General features: G+C 40.8%; 1 protein-coding gene and 2 non-coding genes across 3 annotated transcripts in view; all 3 read right to left on the bottom strand.

Annotated features, from left to right (window-relative positions):
• LOC105383417 (HEAT repeat-containing protein 5B) overlaps positions 1 to 22,692 on the bottom strand; it is a 43,759-nt gene that overhangs the window by 9,051 nt on the left and 12,016 nt on the right. Inside the window, exons 16-35 of the mRNA XM_048622047.1 lie at positions 21,441 to 21,535; positions 21,008 to 21,165; positions 20,516 to 20,690; positions 20,038 to 20,169; positions 19,525 to 19,647; positions 18,878 to 19,011; positions 18,490 to 18,545; positions 18,061 to 18,218; positions 17,365 to 17,497; positions 14,843 to 15,013; positions 14,002 to 14,111; positions 13,391 to 13,502; positions 12,796 to 12,977; positions 9,925 to 10,049; positions 9,453 to 9,573; positions 8,246 to 8,377; positions 6,571 to 6,733; positions 6,100 to 6,243; positions 5,750 to 5,851; positions 5,194 to 5,317 (exon numbers count right to left, since the gene is read on the bottom strand). Of these exons, the coding sequence (XP_048478004.1) occupies positions 5,194 to 5,317; positions 5,750 to 5,851; positions 6,100 to 6,243; positions 6,571 to 6,733; positions 8,246 to 8,377; positions 9,453 to 9,573; positions 9,925 to 10,049; positions 12,796 to 12,977; positions 13,391 to 13,502; positions 14,002 to 14,111; positions 14,843 to 15,013; positions 17,365 to 17,497; positions 18,061 to 18,218; positions 18,490 to 18,545; positions 18,878 to 19,011; positions 19,525 to 19,647; positions 20,038 to 20,169; positions 20,516 to 20,690; positions 21,008 to 21,165; positions 21,441 to 21,535 (2,650 nt within the window). The remainder of the gene's footprint in view (positions 1 to 5,193; positions 5,318 to 5,749; positions 5,852 to 6,099; positions 6,244 to 6,570; positions 6,734 to 8,245; positions 8,378 to 9,452; positions 9,574 to 9,924; positions 10,050 to 12,795; positions 12,978 to 13,390; positions 13,503 to 14,001; positions 14,112 to 14,842; positions 15,014 to 17,364; positions 17,498 to 18,060; positions 18,219 to 18,489; positions 18,546 to 18,877; positions 19,012 to 19,524; positions 19,648 to 20,037; positions 20,170 to 20,515; positions 20,691 to 21,007; positions 21,166 to 21,440; positions 21,536 to 22,692) is intronic.
• Trnap-agg lies at positions 16,009 to 16,080 on the bottom strand. The gene has a single exon. It is a non-coding gene; the product is annotated as a tRNA-Pro (tRNA).
• On the bottom strand, positions 16,367 to 16,438 carry Trnap-ugg. Its single transcript has one exon. It is a non-coding gene; the product is annotated as a tRNA-Pro (tRNA).

A 22,692-nucleotide genomic window follows, 5' to 3' on the forward strand; every position in this document is an offset into this window, starting at 1 on the left:
CCGGTAAAGGTCCATCGAAGGCGGAGGCAAGGACGTGGTAAAGCGATCCAATCGTCGAGTCTTCATCAAGAAAAATGGAAGCGGCAGGGTTGAGCATCGATCGCCGACAACTTCTAGAAGGCGCGGAGGGATGGACCGCGTGGCATTTCAAGATCAAGGTCATGCTGAGGGCGGCGGGTCTCCTCGACATCGTGGATGGCACACTCAAGCCGCCAGAGGATAAATCGGAGATAGAAAAGTGGGAGGTAAAGGACGCTAAAGCTCAAAATTTAATTGTAATGCATGTATCTGAAAAAATAATTCCCCAAATCTCCAATTGTCAATCTGCATGTGAAATATGGAGCAAATTGCTGACTATATTTGAGCAAAAAGGAGAGCTGTCAGTCCACATTCTCCAACAAAAGTTCTTCGCCATGAGATATGAAGAAAATGATAGCATGTCCCAATATTTGAGTAGATTCGAAGGAATCCTATGTAAGCTTCGAAACATAAACGCAGAGGTCAGCGACAGCATGGCTATAACTAAGATAACCTCGTCCTTACCAGTTCAATACCAACACTTCGTGTCTGCGTGGGAATCAGTACCTGCAGACAAGCGTACCCTCGAGGAGCTCACTGCGAGGCTTCTGATTGAGGAGCAGCGCTTCAACTCAAGGAAGGAGGAAGAAGAGGTTACAGCGTTTGCGGCATTCAAGGGACGGAAATGCTTCAAGTGTGGTAAAATAGGACACTACAAGAAAGATTGCAGGTCAGGTAATGTCAGTAATAATATTAATAATAATTCTAATAACAGCAAGTATTGTTCTCACTGCAAAAAGTCTAATCATAATTTAAAAAATTGTTGGTTTAAAAACAAAAGTAATAACAGTAATTTTAGTGGTAAAAGCTATGTAAACTCTGGTAATGCATTTCCTGTGTCTGTGCTGCCGTCTGCTTTGAGCAGTCAAACTACTAATGATTTGTGGATCGAATTTGGCGGAATTTGCTGTGTCAGTCACACACGGCATAGTGCCACAACCAAAGATTGATTGATTGATTGATTGATTTGTGGATCATGGACAGTGGTGCCTCAGAGCACATGTGCCATAACATCAACTTATTCTCAGAATATAAAAAGTTAGAAAACCCTAAATCTATTATTGTAGGTGATGGTAAAATCATACATGCAGTAGGGTTAGGTAGCATTACATTGGAGGCATACAACGGTAAAGTTTGGATTCATACAACATTAAATAATGTATTGCATGTTCCTGAAATAAAAACGAATTTATTTTCAGCAAGTTCAGCAACAGACAGGGGTTATAATGTGACCATAAATAAACAAAACTGTATTTTCACAAAAAATAAACAAGAAAGTGTATGTGCATTAGCCTATCGAGAAAATAATCTATTTGTCATGAAATTCAGGTTTATAAGTTTTGAAAATGCATGTGTTGGTAAGTGCAGTGATAATTTAATGGATTGGCATGAAAAAATGTGTCATCAGGACATTGAACAAGTGAAATCAATGTTGAAAAGGTCTAACATTGATTGTGATTTAAACAGTGGTAGGGAAGTAACATGTGAGTCGTGTCTTAAGGGCAAGTTACACAAACAACCATTTCCATTAAGTCAAGTTAGGGCGGAGAGACCTGCAGCCTTACTCCCAGCAAGGCTGCTGGGCAACTTTTACATATGGATCTTTGTGGGCCAATGGAATCAACATCATTAGGTGGTGCCAGATATTACCTACTTATTAAAGATGACTATACAAAGTATAAAACAGTATATTTTCTTAAAAATAAGTCAGAAACCATTGAAAAAGTTAGGATTTTTCTTAATTATGTTACAAAAAATCTTGAGTACAAAGTTGAGGTTATAAGGTCTGACTGTGGGTTAGAGTTCTTAAATAAAAGTATGAAAATGTTGTTGGATAACTTAGGTATCATTCATCAAACAAGTGTTCCCTACACCCCACAGCAAAATGGTTGTATTGAAAGAGAAATGAGAACAACAACAGAAGCGGCTAGGAGTATTTTACTGTCAAGCGGCTTAAACAAGTCCCTTTGGGCAGAAGCTGTTAACACAGCAGTGTTCGTTATAAATAGAACAGGTAAAAGTAGAATAAAAAATGTTACCCCTTATGAGTTATGGTTCAAAACAAATAAGTTTGATTTAAATAACTTAAAAACTTTCGGGTGTAAAGTCGGGGTTCACATCCCAAATCAAAAACGAACCAAATGGGATAGTAAAGCAGAGATAGGTTTCTTTGTAGGTTATGGAGAAACAACTAAGGGATATAGAATCTATTTTCCCAACAAAAATTATGTTTTGATTAAAAGAGAAGTAACTTTTATGAAAGAAATGAGTAGTGAGAAGTCACGTCCAATAGTAGGTAACGGTGATCAGGTTATTGAAGCTTCTACCTCTACAAATCAAACTATAGGTAATGATTATAGAATCTCTGAAGAACAACAGATGCCGACAATAAATGAGGAAAATATAGTATCTGAAGAAGAAATGACATCTACAGAAGAGAAAGAATCAAGTGAAGAAGAGCTCGAAGGATATAGTACACCAGACAGGGCAGTGTCAGAAATGGTCGATAGACAAAACCTAGAAGTTGAAGAAATAACAACAGAAGATGTAGATGAAGGAATACCAGAATCAAACCTAAGGAGAAGCAAGCGGACTATAAAAAAACCTCAATATTTAAAGGATTATGAAACTAATTTCCTCACAACGTCCGTGGAACCACTCACCATTGAAGAAGCTCTGACTTCAGATGCTAAAGAAAATTGGAAGGATGCTATGAAAACAGAGATGGATACATTAAATGAAAATAATACATGGACTATAGTAGACGATGTCCCAGACGGTAACAAAGTTATTTCAAGTAAATGGGTTTTTAAAGTTAAAGAGGTCGGAGATCAAAAGGTTTACAAAGCTAGGCTAGTAGCAAGAGGTTTTGAACAGGATGATTGTGATCTAGAGGTTTATTCACCAGTTGCTAGATTGCCAACATTTAGGGTATTTATGGCTGTAGCACATAAATTAGGACTATCAGTACATCAAATGGATGTAGTAGGTGCCTTTTTACACGGTGATATAGATGAAACAGTGTATCTAAAACTACCTTCTGGTGAAATCTGTAAACTCAACAAATCGTTGTACGGGTTAAAAAAATCTCCTAAGTACTGGAATAAAAAATTTGATAACTTCATGATAAAGGAAGGTTTTACCAAGTCAAAAAGTGATCACTGTTTATATTCTAGAAAACAAGGTGAATGTAAGACCTATTTACTGTTATATGTCGATGACATACTGATATTTAGCACTAAAAACAGTGATTTAGAAGTTTTTAAAAGAAATCTGTGTATGTCATTCAAAATGAAGGATTTAGGATTAGCTAAAAGTTTTTTAGGTATTGACATTGTTCAAGAAAAAGATAAAATTATAATTAGTCAAAGTAAATACTTAACTAAAGTTCTAGAGCGTTTTAATATGTCAAACTGCAAACCTATGAGTACTCCTATAGATCAAAACTTTAAATTTGAAGTTTTAAAAAGAGATGTTTCAGAAAGTTCTGAAATTGAGAAAAAGTGTAGACAAATAATAGGAAGTTTAATGTATGCAGTTTGTGGCACAAGACCAGACTTATGTGTGTCTGTTAGTTTCCTTAGCAGGTATCAGCACTGTGCAAGTATCATGCTATATAAAAGTTTAAAACGTGTACTGCGGTACATAAAAGGTACTTTGAATTATGCTTTGGTATACGGTAGCGCAGACACAGACAATGGATTGCTGGGTTTTGTTGATGCGGATTGGTCCGGAGACACTTTGGATAGAAAGTCAACGACAGGATATTTCTTTAAGATGTTTAACTGTATTGTAGTTTGGTGTTGTAAGAAACAATTATGTGTATCACTGTCATCCACAGAATCAGAGTATATTGCTTTAAGCATAGCCATAGCAGAAGCTTGTTGGTTGAAACATTTACTAATGATTTTGATATTATCAGCGATCAAGTGATTATCTATGAGGATAACCAGTCAGTAATAAAGTTAGCATACAACAGTGAAAATATGAAAAGATTAAAACATCTGGATACCAGATATCACTTCATTGTTGATAAAATTAATGAAAAGTGTATCTCCCTTGTATACATTAAAACAAATGATAACTTAGCAGATTTGTTAACAAAACCATTAGGAAAAAATCTCTTTGAAAAATTTAACAAAATTCTGTTTTCTGTTATAGATTAAAAGTCAGCTAAGGTATCGGGCAGTGTAAAAGTTTAAGACATTACTGTTAAGATTAATTTAACGTTTTTTGTTCTTTGGTAAATTTAAAGACACAAATATGTCAGAAAAATAAAGTAATGTTAAGGCATAATGTAGACTTAGGATTTATGTTAGTAAACTTTGTATAACTGAGCTTGTTCGGTAGTTAACTACTAAATTTAACCTTTTGTGTTTAAAGTAGGTAGGTAAGCTAGAAGTATTAGTACTTATCTCAAGTAAGTTATTAAAATATTTTGTGTTTCTTAAGTAGAGAAGGTTTAGTGCGTACTCATGCTTTATATAATTTATATAATCACAAGAGATTAGTTAAGAATAAGATTAACTGTTAGTTTGTGTCATAAATACAGGATTGTATGATTGTAGGAAAATATTTGTTGGGGGGGGATGTTAAAATGCAACAAAGATTTTTGTATGTCTCAGAATAAGGTAGCGCATTTGTGGTCTGTAACCTTTTTATAATCTGTGCCTCTACTCTATGGTTATATAGAAATAAAATAAAATTCACGCTGCACGCTCCATCTTTTAATTTCCAAAATCCATTTAAATAAATAGTTTCCACCATCGCTTTCATCATATCCACATGTACCTGTCCTTCAACAGCCTTGCCCTATTGTCTGCGTGGTCTAGTAGTGTGACTAGGGATTGTAGCACATTTATGGTGTTCTCTGAACTCAGGTCACGCTGCGCACATAGCGCCTCCATACATAAACTTATATATGGTTATTACAAGAAGCATATCCACATGTACCTGTCCTTCAACAGCCTGGCCCTATTGTCCGCGTGGTCCAGTAGTGTCACCAGCGACTGTAGCACGTTGATGGTGTTCTCTGAACTCATGTCGCACATAGCGCCTCCATGTATACAATACATACATATATCTTGTTATTTATAGAAGCATATCCACATTTACCTGTCCTTCAACAGCCGAGCCCTGTTGTCCGCGTGGTCCAGTAGTGTGACCAGGGATTGAAGAACATTGATCGTGTTCTCTGAACTCAGGTCACGCTGCGCACATAGTGCTTCCATGCATATACCTGGACATAACAGATAGACAGGAAAAAGTCGGTTAAAAATACTAATTTCATCACTTCTTCACAACCCATCACCCGCACTGAAGGAATAAAACTCGGGCTAGTCCACCAAGCTGGCCCAGTGCGGATTGCTGAATACTATTTACTATGGCAAAATTTTGTGGTTGGTTGAGTAGGTGGTATAACAAAATGAGACGGAGTGTGACTATTATAAAAGTTTAAAAATGGGTGTAGCAATACATGTTATTATTATCTGTACCCATAATCCGGCAAGGATATTAGCGCAAGGCATGAGTGTTTAGTTGTTTACATTATAAATTAAACATTAATGTTCACACTCGTATATTACATCCATACTAACAAGAAAAGTTGTATATGCAGTCTATGAAAAATTGTGTTTATCGTCTTTTTTTTAAAACTAGGCTTGTGACTTACCGAACAACAAATGAAAGCGTTCGTCCATTGGCTCGAAAAACTCGCAGTTCCCGTTCTCAGTTTTTGTTATTACAGCTTTATTATCAGCGTCCTCTTTGGAATCTGCAATAACATTAAATTAATTACATTTCATGTAAGGAGCACTGCAATGGAACAGGCAATCATTTAACGAACGGATGGAGCTGTGGTTAGATTAGGTTAAATTTAAGATTTGAAGCGGATATTTTAGGTTGGATAAAAACTGAGATCTAGGTATCTCGGGTTCGGAGATTTATCTCAAAACCTCCGGAATTAAGCTCTTGGGCATATAGGTAATCTGATTGTAGGCATTACTAGGCCAATATTATTACCTGTGCTGGCAGTCTGCTTGTTGAACCGGAGCGCGGCGGCTAGTAGAAGCGCGGGCCAGGCGCGGCGGTAGTGGGCGCGGGACGCCCCTCCCGTCTCCGCCAGGTAGAATGCGCCCCCGCCGTGGGGTAGCTGGGATGAGAACTCTGGAATATAAGGGAAAGGCAGGGTAGGTTTTTGGCAATTCTAGAGCTGACAAACTAAATCATGAATAATAGCGGCGAAGCAGAACTTGAATATTGGGCAGGTATTCGGGAAGTGATTGCAAGATTTCAATTTGTTGTATTTATTTTTAACGAATTTTGTTGTCATATCGTAGTTATTTCATGGCTCAATGATTTTATGCCTCGGCAAAACTAAACATTGCAGCTGGGCAAACTTCATTTCTCTCCTCCTCAACCTACTCTACTTGCCAAGCCATTACAAACTTCTAACCCTCATATTTATCACTCAAAATGCACCCCTATTCATACCTGGCGGTAGACTCAACAGCGCGTGGTCTCGTAGCGCGGCCAGCCAGTTGTCGCCTAAACTGTCCAGCTCTGGAGCGACTAGGCGAAGTAGACTCTCGCCCTTGCTCTCAAAGTCGCCGAAGTCATCGTCCGACTCTTCTGGCATGTAGGATGAGTTGTCCACCTGTAGATTGAAGTGTTAGAAACCTAAAATTTTAGTTGATATTTGATATATTAACACACCATAACTTTGTATCTGTCTGTTCTGTTAAAAGTATATCTCATTTTCTCTAAATAAATAGCCGCCATAGTTCTTTATCAGACGCCAGTATTTTATAATTTTTCCTCGTTTAATCCAGTCTAGGCTATTGAGTAGCACATTAATTAACATTACATGGTCCTTCGAGACGGATCTGAACCAGTTAAGAAGACTGTCAGATGTTTTCAAGCTGCCCGAAGGCGCCGACTAGGCTTAACGACTGCTGCCGAAGCAGCAACCGGGATCCACGGCTTAACGTGCCGTCCGAAGCACAGAAACGTCCAGCAAACAACCACTTTAAATTGGTCACCCATCATGGTGAAGACTATACCTTGTTGGAGCTGAGCCGTGCGCTCCAGTGCGTGAGCACGGCGCTCGTTACTCACCATCGCCACTATGTATAATGTACATCTGCGTAATATTATGTGTACAGTTCTCCCATATTAATAATGCGCATGCAAATCTTCGCAAACTGTCGTATTCCCGGAAACACCCGAATCATTGAATCGTAAGAGCCTTAAACAAAGCACTTGCATTTTGATCCTTGTTCAAAAGAAATAGTAGTCAATATCATGTGACACATAATCGAAAACAATTTGGGCGGTTGGTGGCTGTCACCGATCAGTCAAAGGTCTCAAGGTCAAGATCAGTATTACTTTTGTGGAATTATAAAGAGCTATAATTACACATCGTTCTTGTATTTTTTTTCAAATGTCAATTTAATTTCAACTTTAATTATTTTTGACGACGCCATATTATGAGGCACATTTAAGAATAAAATATACGTAACATTGATAGACTTCACTTAGCCAATAAAGCCACACCCAAAAGACCAAGTTTGTAATTGTAATATTATTGTGAATGATCAGCGCTGTAAATACTTTTGAACTGAGATTTTAATGTAAACCGTTTTAAATCCATATTTCTTCTTCTAACATAAACCTTGTGTTATTCAAACCTTATTTCATCCATATTAACACCAGCTTGAGCAAGACATTTGAAAAGTACTGTAACATTTTCGAAGTAAATTTTAATATTATGACAATATTATGAATTAACCACTCAAATTTCGTTACTGATAAATCAATATCTCTTTTAGCACCAAACACATAAATCTAAAAAAAAATGCATGAAGAAAATGCACTTAACCACTCTAAACACATATCGTTTTCTGGCGCTCGGAAATACGACCGTTGCCGAACAATGGCGAAGATTTCTATGCGCATTATCAATTTTGGGGAACTGTACACGTGTTGTTGTGTGTATGTCGCAGTCATCTGGTTGAATCTCCTTTTTGAATGACGTCGAACGTTACATTCAACGACTTGACGAGTTGTTCTTAAGTCATACAATTGAATAGCGCCCTTCAATGAAAGAGCTAGTGATTCAATCAAAACGGAGATTCAACCAGATGCCTGCAACATGTACATTGTATACCTTGTTAGAGTTGTGGCTGAGCTGTGCGCTCCAGTGCGCGAGCGCGGCGCGGGTGCTAGGGGCGCGCGCGTGCAGCTGTCGCACGTAGCTGCCCGGCGCGCCGCCGTGGCTCACCATCGCCACTATGTATACCTGTTGTATTTTAGAAAATAATATAAAAGTTAGCTGTTGCTGCTGTTATTCGGTAATAGACAAGGTAAGAGTATAAACAAAGTTTATATCAGAAAGGCCAAACACCACAATACCTGCGTAATAAAATAACCCCCAAATGACAATGGGCGTTTTGGGACCTATGTCCAATAAAGACGAGACATACATCGTTGGATAGCTCTTTTCAAGTGAGCAAAAAAGTATTATGACGACAAATCCGTATAAGTTGTCCATTTTGAAATATATTCGTCGGAAGGAAGTATTTTTCTATGGCATTGCACTATCTCTTCTGATGACAGTTAGTGCGTAATACACGTAAACACGTATTATTGAAATTGGAAAAATTACTTTCAACTGGTTTTATTTACTGAGATAATAAACAAATATAATATTATATGAAATATGATCATTTTGTTATAAAAATTAAAAATGAATGTGAAAAACTAACAAAAACATTAAAATTACAGAAATAAAATATAAAAACTTTCAAGGTACGATTATTCTAACTGGACAGTAAATCAAGACTAGCGCTTCCGTTATTCATATTCTGCTAAAAAATACCTTTTCAACGACGTATCACTCATTTCTATTGGTGCTGGTCCCAGCTTCCATATATTTGTGCCCATCATCATTTATAGAGCTTTGTGACACTTTACAATCGGTTTAAAATTGACGTTGTTATCATGTGAATTTCATATTTTTGACGGATGTAAAGAGATGAAATTCTTGTGATTCAATGTAAATTTTAACCTGGTTGTAAATTTAAAATACTATCTATGAATTTGAGTATAAGACTGTAGTAATTCATTGATGCAAGAGGACATAATAATGGCCGTCGTGGGGCTGTTTTTTTATGTTGGCGGCTAAAAAACACACAAACGGCTTCGCGACGGCCATTTGCTCCATCCGGGTGTCCGCCCGACGCAGCGGAGCCCCTTACAGTTTAATTTTGCACAAGCGAACTAGTCGGATAAGCTGCAATATCGCTTATTCTAATTTTTATATTTTGAATAATTTTATCGTTATGTAAAAATATGTTCAAAATGATGGCTCTCACCTCAGCCCAAGCCTTCAATATAGATAGTTTCTCCAGCGTGGCCATGCTCTCGTTGTAGATGAGCGTCGTGTTCCCCTTGGTATTCAACTTCACCAGACTGGATACTAGCAGTTGGTGCACCCTGTAGATGAGAATAATGGTTCATAGAATGGTTTTATATGGTAGTTTACATACTTATAAACACTTTTTACTGTCACTAGTATTTATGTAAAACGTTTTCCATGACAATGCATTTTAATGAAAAATGGGGTTAGTACCCCATTTAACCAAGTTGCTAAAATTATGAGCGCGAGTTAGGCGCTTGAAGATATTGTGAGAAGGAGCTTTTTTAATGTTCTCGGGGGGATTTTTCCATAGGCGAACAGAGGTGACATCGTAAGAATCAGACATGAAACAATGGAAGGAGGGCAATGCTAATAGTTGATTATGGGAGGAACGGACATGACGAGTTTGAGTATATCAATGTCCTTACCGTCTCAAATCATTAATATCCCTCGCGACCCCGCATCCAATCCACGCTGAACAAACATCGCACGCCGCCGCCGTCACGTGGGATGCCGTGTCGCCGGAGAACGCCGGCCGTAGCGCCGCACCCACCTAGAGAAGAAAGAATTGAACTATTATATCACCGTAAACAATGTTTAAATTTCCGCCCTAGAAAGCCAAAACGAGTAAGAAAGTTGATTGATTAAGTAGTTCCATCATCAAAGTCAAATGTTTTTATTCATCGTATGCATAGATATTTTTTTTCTGATGAACGTAAATTTTTACAAACTACTCATCATTTATGTTGTCACGTTGGTTGCGTTGCACTGTTGCAATAAATCGAGCTCTTTTGCTTTCGTCTATAGCGGAATTTGCACTAGAGCACTCCTACTGCTAATTTTCCCTTGCAATTATGACTTGTGCCTGGTACCTACTTCTCTAACAACAGATACCCAATGAGCTCAGCTTTATAACCTTTCAACCAAACCGTATCGCAAAGTATAATCAAAATTAAACTATAACGGATGTTGCTGGGTATAGCTTATGTACCTAGAGGTTTTTTAGAATTAGCTTTAAATGTGAAATATCAAAAGAAAGTAACGTAAATATGGTTTTCTTCTTAAACTGTCATAAGCCTCAAAATATGGCGTCGTCAATAGAAACCTTATCCCCTCACCTGCGCCTGATATTGCTCCAGCAGCAGGTGCCCGTGGAAGTCGGGCTCGGGTGCCCTCGCGAACAGCTGTATGATCATCTGCAGAGTCTTGAACCTTCTGAGGCTCACCAACAACACAATGTACAGTCTAAATCAAACATAATTCGACTAACTTACGCCTGATATTGGTCTCACAGCAGCTGTTGCCGCCTGGAACCCAACCTCACCTAACCACAATCAAAATTGAACCTTATTCCCACTGACCTGCGCCTGATATTGCTCCAGCAGCAAATGTCCGTGGAAGTCGGGCTCGGGTGCTCTAGCGAACAGCTGTATGATCATCTGCAGCGTCTTGAGCCCGCTGAGGCTCACTAATAACACAATGTACACGCTAAATGGAACCTTATTCCCCTCACCTGCGCCTGATATTGCTCCAGCAGCAAATGTCCGTGGAAGTCGGGCTCGGGTGCTCTAGCGAACAGCTGTATGATCATCTGCAGCGTCTTGAACCTTCTGAGACTCACCAACAACACAATGTACAGTCAGCTGCATGAAAAGCTATACACTGGATACCTTGTCAATCTGAAACCGCCTATCCATTCATTGAAACATGGACGGGTCATCAGTTTGACAAGGCACGGAAGTGTATACTGTATAGCTACTTATGCGGCGGACCGTACAAGCAAAATTGAACCTTATCCCCCTCACCTGCGCCTGATATTGCTCCAGCAGCAGGTGACCGCGGCAGTCGGGCTCGGGTGCTCTGGCGATCAGCTGTATGATCATCTGCAGAGTCTTGAGGCCTTCTGAGGCTCACCAACAACACAATGTACAAGCTAAATGGATCCTTATCCCACTGACCTGCGCTTGATATTGCCCCAACAACACTTGCTGCTTCAACCACTTGAAACCTAACCTAATCACAATGAAAATGGAACCTTATTCCCCTCACCTGCGCCTGATATTGCTCCAGCAGCAAATGTCCGTGGAAGTCGGGCTCGGGTGCCCTCGCGAACAGCTGTATGATCATCTGCAGAGTCTTGAGCCCGCTGAGGCTCACCAACAATACAATGAACAAGCTAATTCAAACATAATTCGACTAACTTACGCCTGATATTGGTCTCACAGCAGCTGTTGCCACCATGTAGAACCCAACCTCACCTAACCACAATCAAAATTAAACCTTATTCCCCTCACCTGCGCCTGATATTGCTCCAGCAGCAGGTGTCCGTGGAAGTCGGGCTCGGGTGCCCTCGCGAACAGCTGTATGATCATCTGCAGAGTCTTGAGCCCGCTGAGGCTCACCAACAACACAATGTACAAGCTAAATGGAACCTGCACACACCTGCGCCTGATATTGCCCTAACAGCAACCCAACCTCACCTAACCGCAATCAAAATTAAACCTTATCCCACTGACCTGCGCCTGATATTGCTCCAGCAGCAGGTGTCCGTGGAAGTCGGGCTCGGGCACTCTGGCGAACAGCTGCATGATCATCTGCAGAGTCTTGAGCCTTCTGAGGCTCACCAACAACATAATGTACAGTCAGCTGCATAAGAAGCTATACACTTTGACACCTTGTCAATCTGAAACCGCCTATCCATTCATTGAAACATTGACGGCTCATCAGTTTGACAAGGCACGGAAGTGTATACTGTATAGCTACTTATGCAGCTGACCGTACAAGCTAAATGGAACCTTATCCCACCGACCTGCGCCTGATATTGCTCGAGCAGCAGGTGTCCGTGGAAGTCGGGCTCGGGCGCTCTGGCGAACAGCTGCATGATCATCTGCAGAGTCTTGAGCCCGCTGAGGCTTACCAATAACACTATGTACAAGCTAAATGGAACCTTATCCCACTGACCTGCGCCTGATATTGTTGTATGATCATGTGCAGCGTCTTGAAGGCTCACTAATAACACAGTGTACAAGCTAAATGAAACCTTATCCCACTGACCTGCGCCTGATATTGCTCCAGCAGCAGATGTCCGTGGAAGTCGGGCTCGGGCGCTCTTGCGAACAGCTGTATGATCATCTGCAGAGTCTTGAACCTTCTGAGGCTCACCAACAACACAATGTACAATCTAAATCAAACATAATTCCACTAACTTACGCCTGATATTGGTCTCACAGCAGCTGTTGCCACCGCGTAGAACCTAACCTAACCTAACCACAATCAAAATTGAACCTTATTCCCCTCACCTGCGCCTGATATTGCTCCAGCAGCAAATGTCCGTGGAAGTCGGGCTCGGGCGCCCTGGCGAACAGCTGTATGATCATCTGCAGAGTCTTGAGCCCGCTGAGGCGCAGCGCGTCGGCCTCGCCAGTAGCGCCGACAAAAGCCATGCGCACCAGGTCAGATAGATGGAGGGATAGGTAGTCGCCTGGTTGGGGTAAATAGTGCTATTAATTGAGTGTTATATAAAGAAATAAAATCATAGCTAGCATTTAAAATTACAGAGATGTTTTAGTCGGAATTTCTCTGGATCTGGATTTTATCAGTAGAAAACGACTTAATTTCTGAGTGTCATGCTACATAGAATTAATTTTAAATTAGATTATTTATTTTCAGTTTTGTTGTCAAGTGGAAATCCTATGGTTAGAAATGAAAATTACTAATAAGCATCGTTATTTCTGGGTTTCATGATACAAAAATAATACCTGGATTCTCCGGAAAAAAAAACTAAACAAGTGCCAGTCGCACTTACGGTTCCTAAATAACACTAATAAATTCTAGCACAAGAAGAATTTTACAAAATACACATAAACGAGCTATGTACCTATATATTATACATACCTTCAGGATTAGTGGCGAGCTTCTCCTTGGCCTTGACGAGGTCGAAGTGCGCGGGCTCGCCCGACGCCTCACACATCGTCATTATCTTCTGGACGCACTCCATCGCGAATACCTGGAAAGAGTAATACATACTAATAATATTTATTAAAGGAAAAAAAGTTGGAAAGTGTTAACAATCATAATTCTAATGTCTAGGACTTGGATGGAGAAATCGTAGAGTGATGCCGTAGAGTCTGCTCTCATAGCTAGGCTATAGAATAGCCTGTGTTAATTAAGTATACATAAAAAATTGTTTAGGGGAAGGTGTGATGGTTATAGAGGAGATATTAGGGCACATAAACCCTCACACCTCGTAATAAGAATGAATGGCGCGCGAAGGGTAGACAGTGATACATTCCTGCAAATAGTTTCTCATCGTCTATCAACACTGAGTATACACTATACAAGTATACACACGAGTCTTCGTCCTTCTATGTTTATGACAGACTGTTGTTGCGCTCATTGGAAGAGACCAATATCCATCATTCATCGGTTATCAGTTGGCTAAATGATCATGATGTTAACGACTGTATCGGCGTACGAATAGACATAAGACAGTTACTCTATCTCACCCGGGTGCTCCAGCGCGACTGTACCGGCGGGTGTGTGGAGGTGTCGTCGGCGTGGAACTGCACCTGGTCGTCGTCGTCGTCTATGTCGTCGCCTTGGCTGGAGTTGTCTTCTACAAAAATGAAGTAGGCGTTAGGTATTTTATTTGTCGTTATATAGGTAGTTAGTAAAACTATAAAATGGTGGAATTTTATAAATTACTAGCTGTTCCCGCGAGCTTCGCTTCGCCTTAAAAAGTTTTCCCGTGGGAATTCCGGGATAAAAAGTAGCCTATGTTCTTTTCCAGGGTCTAGACCGGATGTATACCAAATATCATCCAAATTCGTTCAGTAGTTTTGGCGTGAAAGAGTAACAGACAGACAGACAGATAGACAGACAGACAAACAGACACAGTTACTATCGTATTTATAATATTAGTAAGGATGTACCCATTGCCGTGTTAAGGTCCTATAATTCAAGTTTCTGAGTACGTCGCTCACATTGGTCTGCACTCAAGAAATTCACAGATGAAATTCCAACCTGCACACTTTGCAGCCGGCATAAATTGAGCAACGAAAAACTGGCGTGTCGACGACATACACTAGAGGTATTGTATAGTTTTTCACCGTGATGACAGCTATTCACCAACATGGTGGTGGTATGAGGGATGGTTGGCCGAAGTTCGCACTATACAGGATGCTCTCACCTAGCTTGATGGTGAGCACGCGCTTGGCCAGCATGAGCCAGGCCCTGATGCTGGGCGCGAGCAGGCAGCACGTGAGCGTGTCCCGCGTGTAGGACAGCGCCGCCCCGTCGCGCTCCATGTCTAGACTACTATCTATATACTGTGTGGGATGCTCTCACCTAGCTTGATGGTGAGCACGCGCTTGGCCAGCATGAGCCAGTCCCTGATGCTGGGCGCGAGCAGGCAGCACGTGAGCGTGTCCCGCGTGTAGGACAGCGCCGCCTCGTCGCGCTCCATGTCTAGGTACGCGAATAGGGCGGCCAGGAGACCCGCTTCGGTTAGGATTACGCCTGGAATTGAGAGGTTTCGTTTAGTGGTAGGTTGTGTTTTTTAGTTCGGTTCCTAAGTTGCTAATTGGTTATAAGTGTTATGAATTATATTAACTACAGGCCGAAGGACCGACGACCTTAGACAAGTAGTCGGTAGTGGCTAGGTATTGGGCCTTGGAAGAGCCCTACGTCTGGCTGATGATGATGATTATGGTGAAGGGTAGTTACATCTACAACTCCTTTGAGTAAAATGATAAATATACAGAAACCTGTTATTTTATAATATGAGAGCGGAAAACTTAGCTAGCCTAGCTTTGACGCCGTCTGAAAAATTCAGGTATATTTAAAAGGTCACCAGAATATTAGCAACTAAAAGCCTGAAAATTTTATTCAAATTACCTATTAAGGGCTGATATTTCAATAGCCAGATAAAAGTTATCTGGGGAATAATTCTGATGCTGTCACGTCTGAATGTTTGTATTAGACAGTGACAGCAACAATTTTATTCATTAGATAACACTTATCTGACTGATGAAAAATCAGCCCTAAATGTTTTAAAAAATTGAGGCCGTTTAATTTAGGATTTTTGTGAATGGAACTGTTTCTTTGCTCGTGAGTGTATTAACAACCGTATACCGTATGGCGCAGTAGTTAATAACTTTGTCTGCTGTGTCAATGGTCTCGCGTTCGGTCCCGACCGGAACAGTATTTGTTTAAACACAGCTATTTATTCTCGGATGTCCATTGTAATCGAAGGACGGTAATATAAACTAGTAGTCCATATCCATACACACCATACGGGAGAAAAGTAGGCAAATTAACATTTACCTACACCGCAACGCATGAATGACTGTATGTATTTGATAATTTTTTCCATTTTAAAGATAAGGTAAAGAAAGAAAAATTTATGCCTGATTAATTCTGAATTTTAAAAATCTGATAAATTATTATAAGTTAAAACCTTTTAGAACTAAATTCAGTAGAAAAGTAAAACAATAAAAATGCAAAAAGGATTTGGGCTCGTCCGGGATTTGAACCCGGGACCTCTCGCACCCTAAGCGAAAATCATACCCCTAGACCAACGAGCCAGCTGAGTAACTTGCTGAATTTAGTCATCGGGTCATTGACTGCCAATGACCTCGATGCTACGTCATCGAAATCATGTTAGTGAAAGGCTCTTGTTTGTTTTAAAAACCAGTTGTGTGTGAGGCTTCGTTTGCATTCCGTCAAATACTTAGCATCAACATTTTTCGTAACAAGTATCAGAGAGTAGCTAAAATTATAAAGATAATTAGTAATATAATGAAAATAAATAAAATATGTATGTTAATCATGGTATAAACGTATTTGATAAAAATAAAAACATAAAAAGTTGGGCTCGTCCGGGATTTGAACCCGGGACCTCTCGCACCCAAAGCGAGAATCATACCCCTAGACCAACGAGCCGCTGAGAATAAATACGAAATTACGAATCACATCAAATCGGTAGTATTTAATCGGTGATAGTCACACTCACTATAACATTATAAGGTAGAAAATCCTCTTATTAATCATAATAACGCATGACTAACGCAAACCTTAATAGATTCCGCAACAACACAAAAATACCGCCTATTATTAATTAAGTATCTATATCTATTTCTATATTGTTCTTATCTTTTTACAATATTTAAGTAGGTACTTATCATTGATAAAACCATTGTTTCTATAGCTCAAACGTGGAGAATGCAAACGGATGGATTTGTCATAAAATGTTATCACACAAGTAGTATGGGTAAATAAATACATTATGTTATCATAATGATGGTCTATTCGTTTATGCTCTAAGGCGTTAATGAAAAAACCTTCTCTTCATAACCATCAAAGTTTGTAAGTTATTTATTTTGCAAATTGTCCTAACTCTTTTAACAAAAGTTATTTAAAATAACCGCCAGAATCCAGAGTCACACCATCACAATTATTGTAATGATCACTTTGTAATCGTCCACTGCTAGACATACGCATAGCAACATTCTGTCCATTTATTTCTCATCCTCACTAGTGACCTAGGGCCACTTGCAGAAACATATTAAATCTAGATTTAGTGTGAAATCTCGATTTAAGAAACGTCAGTCCATATAAAATTTGACACTAAATCGAGATTTAACACTAAATCTAGATTTAATATGTTGGTGCAAGTGGCCCCTAGTGTCTTCTTTGACTGCGGCGCCGTTTACCTGTTTGCGGCCTCCATTCAAGAACACATTTTTGGTTCTTCAGCAGACATGACTGTTCCGCTGTCATAATACTCGTAGCTTGCAGTAGGTATATCAAGAGCTATGTCAATTATTATTATTTTAGCATGGATATACGATGTTAGTATCTAAACTCACCTCGGTAAGGATTCAAAGTGGCGTTAGGATCAGGTGTGATCTGCAGTATCTCCTTGGCCTCCTTCTGCGACATCTGTCGGATGTAGCTGAGCGCCGCGCGACGTACCACCAGGTCACTGCTGCCTAGGTCTTCCTGCAATACATAGAAGGGTTTGTTAGTGTTTGCTGGATTATATAAAAATAAAGAGGATTTTATTTTTGTACTTTCCGGTAACCGAGCTTGAGACTGCGGCTACGTAGTGTGTAATGAAAGCCATAGATTATACCTACAACAGTGGCGGGTTTTGTAAGAGGCTCCAACAGTGGACTACTATACAGTATACAGAACAAAAGTTATGCAGAATGACCCCCTGAGTCACCCCTTTTCAGCTTAGTATACCCTTTTTGCAACACCCTGTATAGGTTGCTCTACTACTGCTGGTGCTCTACTGCGGCTCTACCTACAGACACACAGACACTCACGGGGCGCGCGGGCGGCTGGCGGCGGTCGGTGAACAGGTGCAGCTGCTGCAGACAGCCCAGCGCCTCGGAGCGCGCGCCGGCGCCGCCGCACACGGCTCTACCTACAGACACACAGACACTCACGGGGCGCGCGGGCGGCTGGCGGCGGTCGGTGAACAGGTGCAGCTGCTGCAGACAGCCCAGCGCCTCGGAGCGCGCGCCGGCGCCGCCGCACACGGCTCTACCTACAGACACACAGACACTCACGGGGCGCGCGGGCGGCTGGCGGCGGTCGGTGAACAGGTGCAGCTGCTGCAGACAGCCCAGCGCCTCGGAGCGCGCGCCGGCGCCGCCGCATGCTCGCAGCACGGCGCACGCGCACGAGAAGCGGCCCAGCATCGACATGGCGCTGCCTGGGGGGGAAACATTATAATTAAAATATAAAAAATATAAGGTCTCGACTGCAGACAAATTTTGAAAATTATTTCAGCAATAGAAAACTTGGGAACGACTTATTTGGCGACTTTCGATATTAGAAAGCCACTATATTAGTGTCATAGGATTATTTTTATACAGGAATTCGAACATGATACCTTTTCAGTCCAAGTTAAAGGAGCAGAAAGAGGTGGCCTCTGACGGTAAGGATAGAAGGAGTATATTGTATGTGAAATTAATGCTAATTACCCTGCAATTCGGGGCCGACCACAGTCATCAGTGCAGATAACAGGCGACCGATGCACCTGTAAGAATTAATTCCATACTTATGTTATAAATGCGGCTGTGTGTACATATTTATGTCAATCTTATTCATAATTTTCATTTGGGACAAATACGTAAAAGATTAAGGCGTCACAGAAACTATAATCGATTTCTAAATGTGAGGTACGGATTATGAAATTTTGGGCTATTTTCACCCGATAAATCCCACAGAAACCATTTCAAACATATTTCGCTTCAGCTGTCGGGAATATCTTAGTAATTAATAAACAAGTATTTTATTTTATCTCGGAAAGTGTCTAGTCAATTTAGTATCTGAGATAAAAGAATACACGATATCTGTGTTTTCTCTCACCTATGCAACTCCTCATAAAGCGGCGTAGAGTTCAGCAGCAGATTCATGGCGAGACTGAGCGTAGAGTCGACGTGCGCGCGGAACATGCCGCCCGTAGTGTCCACTATCACGCACAGCGCGTGGAGGGACCACACCTGGATGAAGGGTTAGGTTATGTTTATGTTAGATTGTGAAGGTATTTTCTTATGGTTTTTGCTTTTTTACCGAGTAAAGCCAGTACGAGAAAGCTAAAGATCCCATCCAGTGGCGTGCTTTGGGAGAGGCCTACGTCCAGCAGTGGACTGCTATAGGCTAATGATGATGATGATGAAAGCCAGTACGTAGTGATAGATAATATTCTTTTTCATTAATGCGAGCTACGTAACTCATTCGCTATTGCGGCACTGATAGGTTATTGGAGGGTCGACAACTCTCATATATTGGCGATTTGACGCTAGAATCCACGCAACTAGAGCAATGAGCTTGAGAAAGTGCAGATTTTCAAAACTGCGCGACGCCAACGCTGCTCGCAATGCCGCTCCTCTGTTGCTGGTCGTTCAACATGCCTAACATCCGCCATGTTGTTGTACATGATACACCACACCATATGATACACCTAGTGTGCTCTACTATAGTGTGCTATACAGGGTGCCGCGAACTAGTGTCACCTGCAGCTGCTGCGTGGCGTCGCCGCTGGCCCGCTTGAGCTGCGTGAGCGCGGCCGCGGTGACCGTGCCCCGCGCGCGCGCCACCGCTCCTAAGGCCGCCATGTGACCCGCTCTGGATGCACCCTGTAGATAAAGATAGCTTTAGGACAAGGTAGAGTAGTTGGGGTTAAATGGCAGTTTGATGTGATGTAACATTTAATCACACGCTGTTAGTACACACATTTGTGAGGGTTTGAATACAAAAGGACGTGACAGCCACAAAATGCGATGCGACGATTCACAGTTTTGTGTACCTATAAAGGTGAGAAAGTGGTGGCTTATATTGCTAGTGTTGCTACGTATAGTTAGCAGCCTGCGCTCTGAGTATGCGCTCCCACAGAGCTTGCGCCTCGGCCTCGCTGACGCACGGACAGAGGCGCCCCGCGCACGACGCGGCCGCCGCGCGAACTAACACTATGATGACACTGTGTATAGAGCCTTATAGTGCTAGTGTTGCTACGTATAGTGAGTTACCTTAGCAGCCTGCGCTCTGAGTATGCGCTCCCACAGAGCTTGCGCCTCGGCCTCGCTGACGCACGGACAGAGGCGCCCCGCGCACGACGCGGCCGCCGCGCGAACTAACACGCTCGGGGAGGATAGGCCGGCCTGTGGATCAGATAATATTAATAGCGTTTGTTATTAGGTACAAAAAAACTGGATGCCTCAGTGTTTAGTGACTCTCGGTTGCTCGGTTTGTATAAAAATACCCTCTGTGATGACCATACAAACCGAGCATTGGATCACATTACAGCAAACCCGAGGCATGCCTCGCCGACGTGTACGACAGGTTGATACGCGGCTATAGACAATTTGTTGTTGTTGTCAGCTCATGAGTGTTAAAATGTCTGTTTTGTAATATCTCCAAAACTGCAAAGATATGCAAGAATGATTACTGACTGACTTGGGGGATCCACATCTGGAGTGACTACTATTTTTTTACCAGAAACCTTACCATAATCATCTCCGTAGCGACAGTCTTCACACTGTCCTGTCCGAGGCTGAGCTTTATCTCGGCCAACGTCTTCAAAGCCATCAATAAGGCTGTGTACACATTTATCTGAATGGCTTCTTGACGGGACCCCTTCGACATCTTGATGCATTCGGCGAAATGCTCTAGCATTTGTTGTCTGAGGAAGAAAAAAAGAAGCATAAATTATAGGTACATTGATGTAAAATGCCTTATACCACGGAATGTCGGAATAGACAGGTGCGGAAAAGGTACGAAATTAGTATATTTACTTCTGCTAGAAATAATACATTTGCGTTGATTGGCTACTTTAAATCTAAAACTACAATATCACGGACAAATAAAGTAACACTATAAAAACGGCGGCCATACCATAAGAGGGAGCAAAGAACGAGTATTAATAGCTCTACCGTTCACACTTTTCATAAATTCGCCTTGACGGGAATGCATACTACCATCCTATTGGTTGATAATCACCTGTGTTTATTCGCAGCTCTCGCGAACACCAATGGGAAGAGGGTAACGGCTGCGTCCACGACGGCCACGCCCAGTGGCTGTGCGTCCGATCTTAGGTACAGGGCACAAGGGTCATGTTCCAATGCACCCGATCCAGACGCACTTAGGGGTGAGATTAGCTGGAATAAGAGGGCTTCTGGTTAGTGGATTTTTGGTGCGATTTTTCTGTGGTAGGTATAAGAAATTATTCATAGTAGCGTATTTATATTACTGTAATTAATAAGAGATTAAAACGAAACGCTTTCAGTTTTCTTAAAAATCGGTATACATAGATCACGTCAACAAACACTATGATGTAATTTTTGGCACTTTATACGCTATAAAATTAAACGGGTTCAGCTTTGACTAGTCAGACTCTAAATGTAACTAACGTATAGGTAGTAATTATTATCACCTGTTCTTCAATCTCAGCGTGGTCTGTCTCGTATATCCAGCTGGCTTCTCCCAGAAGAATCGTGTCCCTGGGGTGCAAGGCGTGACGCAGCATACCTGAAAGAGATAAATGGTTACTAAAACTGTAGGGGCCTTACCACAAAAACTTAGACAGTATTTAACTGGTGTTTAGCGCTGTCAAACGCCTACAAAATCTGTCAAATTTCGTTTTAAACACTTGCTAAACAGTTTTTAAGCCGTTTAAGCAGTGTTTAACCTTGTTATTTTGTATATGTATTTCTTTTCTTTAAGTCTGTATTTTTCTTTTTGTTGTTGTTGCTGTCTATGTGTCGAATAAATGTTTCTTTATCTTTATCTTTATCTTTAAAGTTTTTTGTGGTAGCACAGTAGGTGTTTACTTTAAACGGGGCGGAATTTTACAGTGTCGTTCCGATTGCCGGATTGACAATATACCCGTAATACTGAGCAACTTTCATAGTTAAAGTTGCTCATTGACCTGCCGAGAAGACGTTATTGATAAAAATAACAATGGACAACATTTCATTTTCTTTACCCTATATTTTTATTAGCTATTCGGAAAGTTTATAAAAAATTAGAGGACCCGTATTTTTTTATTTTGTATATACATTAATTTTTGAATGTTATTTTTAAATTTAAAGTTAATTATTTTAAAACCGGAAGTGACGTCACATATTACGCTAAATTTTTATTTTTGTCTTTTGCCTTAGTCTCGAAAAAAACATAAATGACACTGACAAGTGACATTTAAACTTTGTTTACATGCCAACCAAAAAATGGGTCATTTTCAAATGACATTGATATTTCTGATGATACAAAGTAGGTACTTATCATGTAAAAAAAATAAGCAGAAGCATTTTTCAGCTGTGTAGGCGGTGTCATGCTCTGGGACATATTATATAGAGGTCATCTCTTAATACGTACTAACCATTTTATATGATAAATTTAAAAAAATGTCAGAACGTGTCATAACAGAATTTATGAAAATGACCCAAATAAACAACAACGTCACGATAAAACGTCAACGTCAATCAAAAATTAAAGTGACAGTTACTTTGTTTTTAAATCTATAGGCTTTGATCATCAAAATGCATCGTACCTGAAGCATGACGTCATCAGCACTTTTTTACTATTTTTTGAATTTCTCGAAAATGATACATCAAAAAAATACAAAGACATTTTTTTGTGGCCTTTAGAGCTAAATCTCGAAATGGTTAACGATTTATAGCAGATTC

Source organism: Plutella xylostella, chromosome 7 (genome assembly GCF_932276165.1).
Source record: "Plutella xylostella chromosome 7, ilPluXylo3.1, whole genome shotgun sequence".
Lineage (NCBI taxonomy): Eukaryota > Metazoa > Arthropoda > Insecta > Lepidoptera > Plutellidae > Plutella > Plutella xylostella.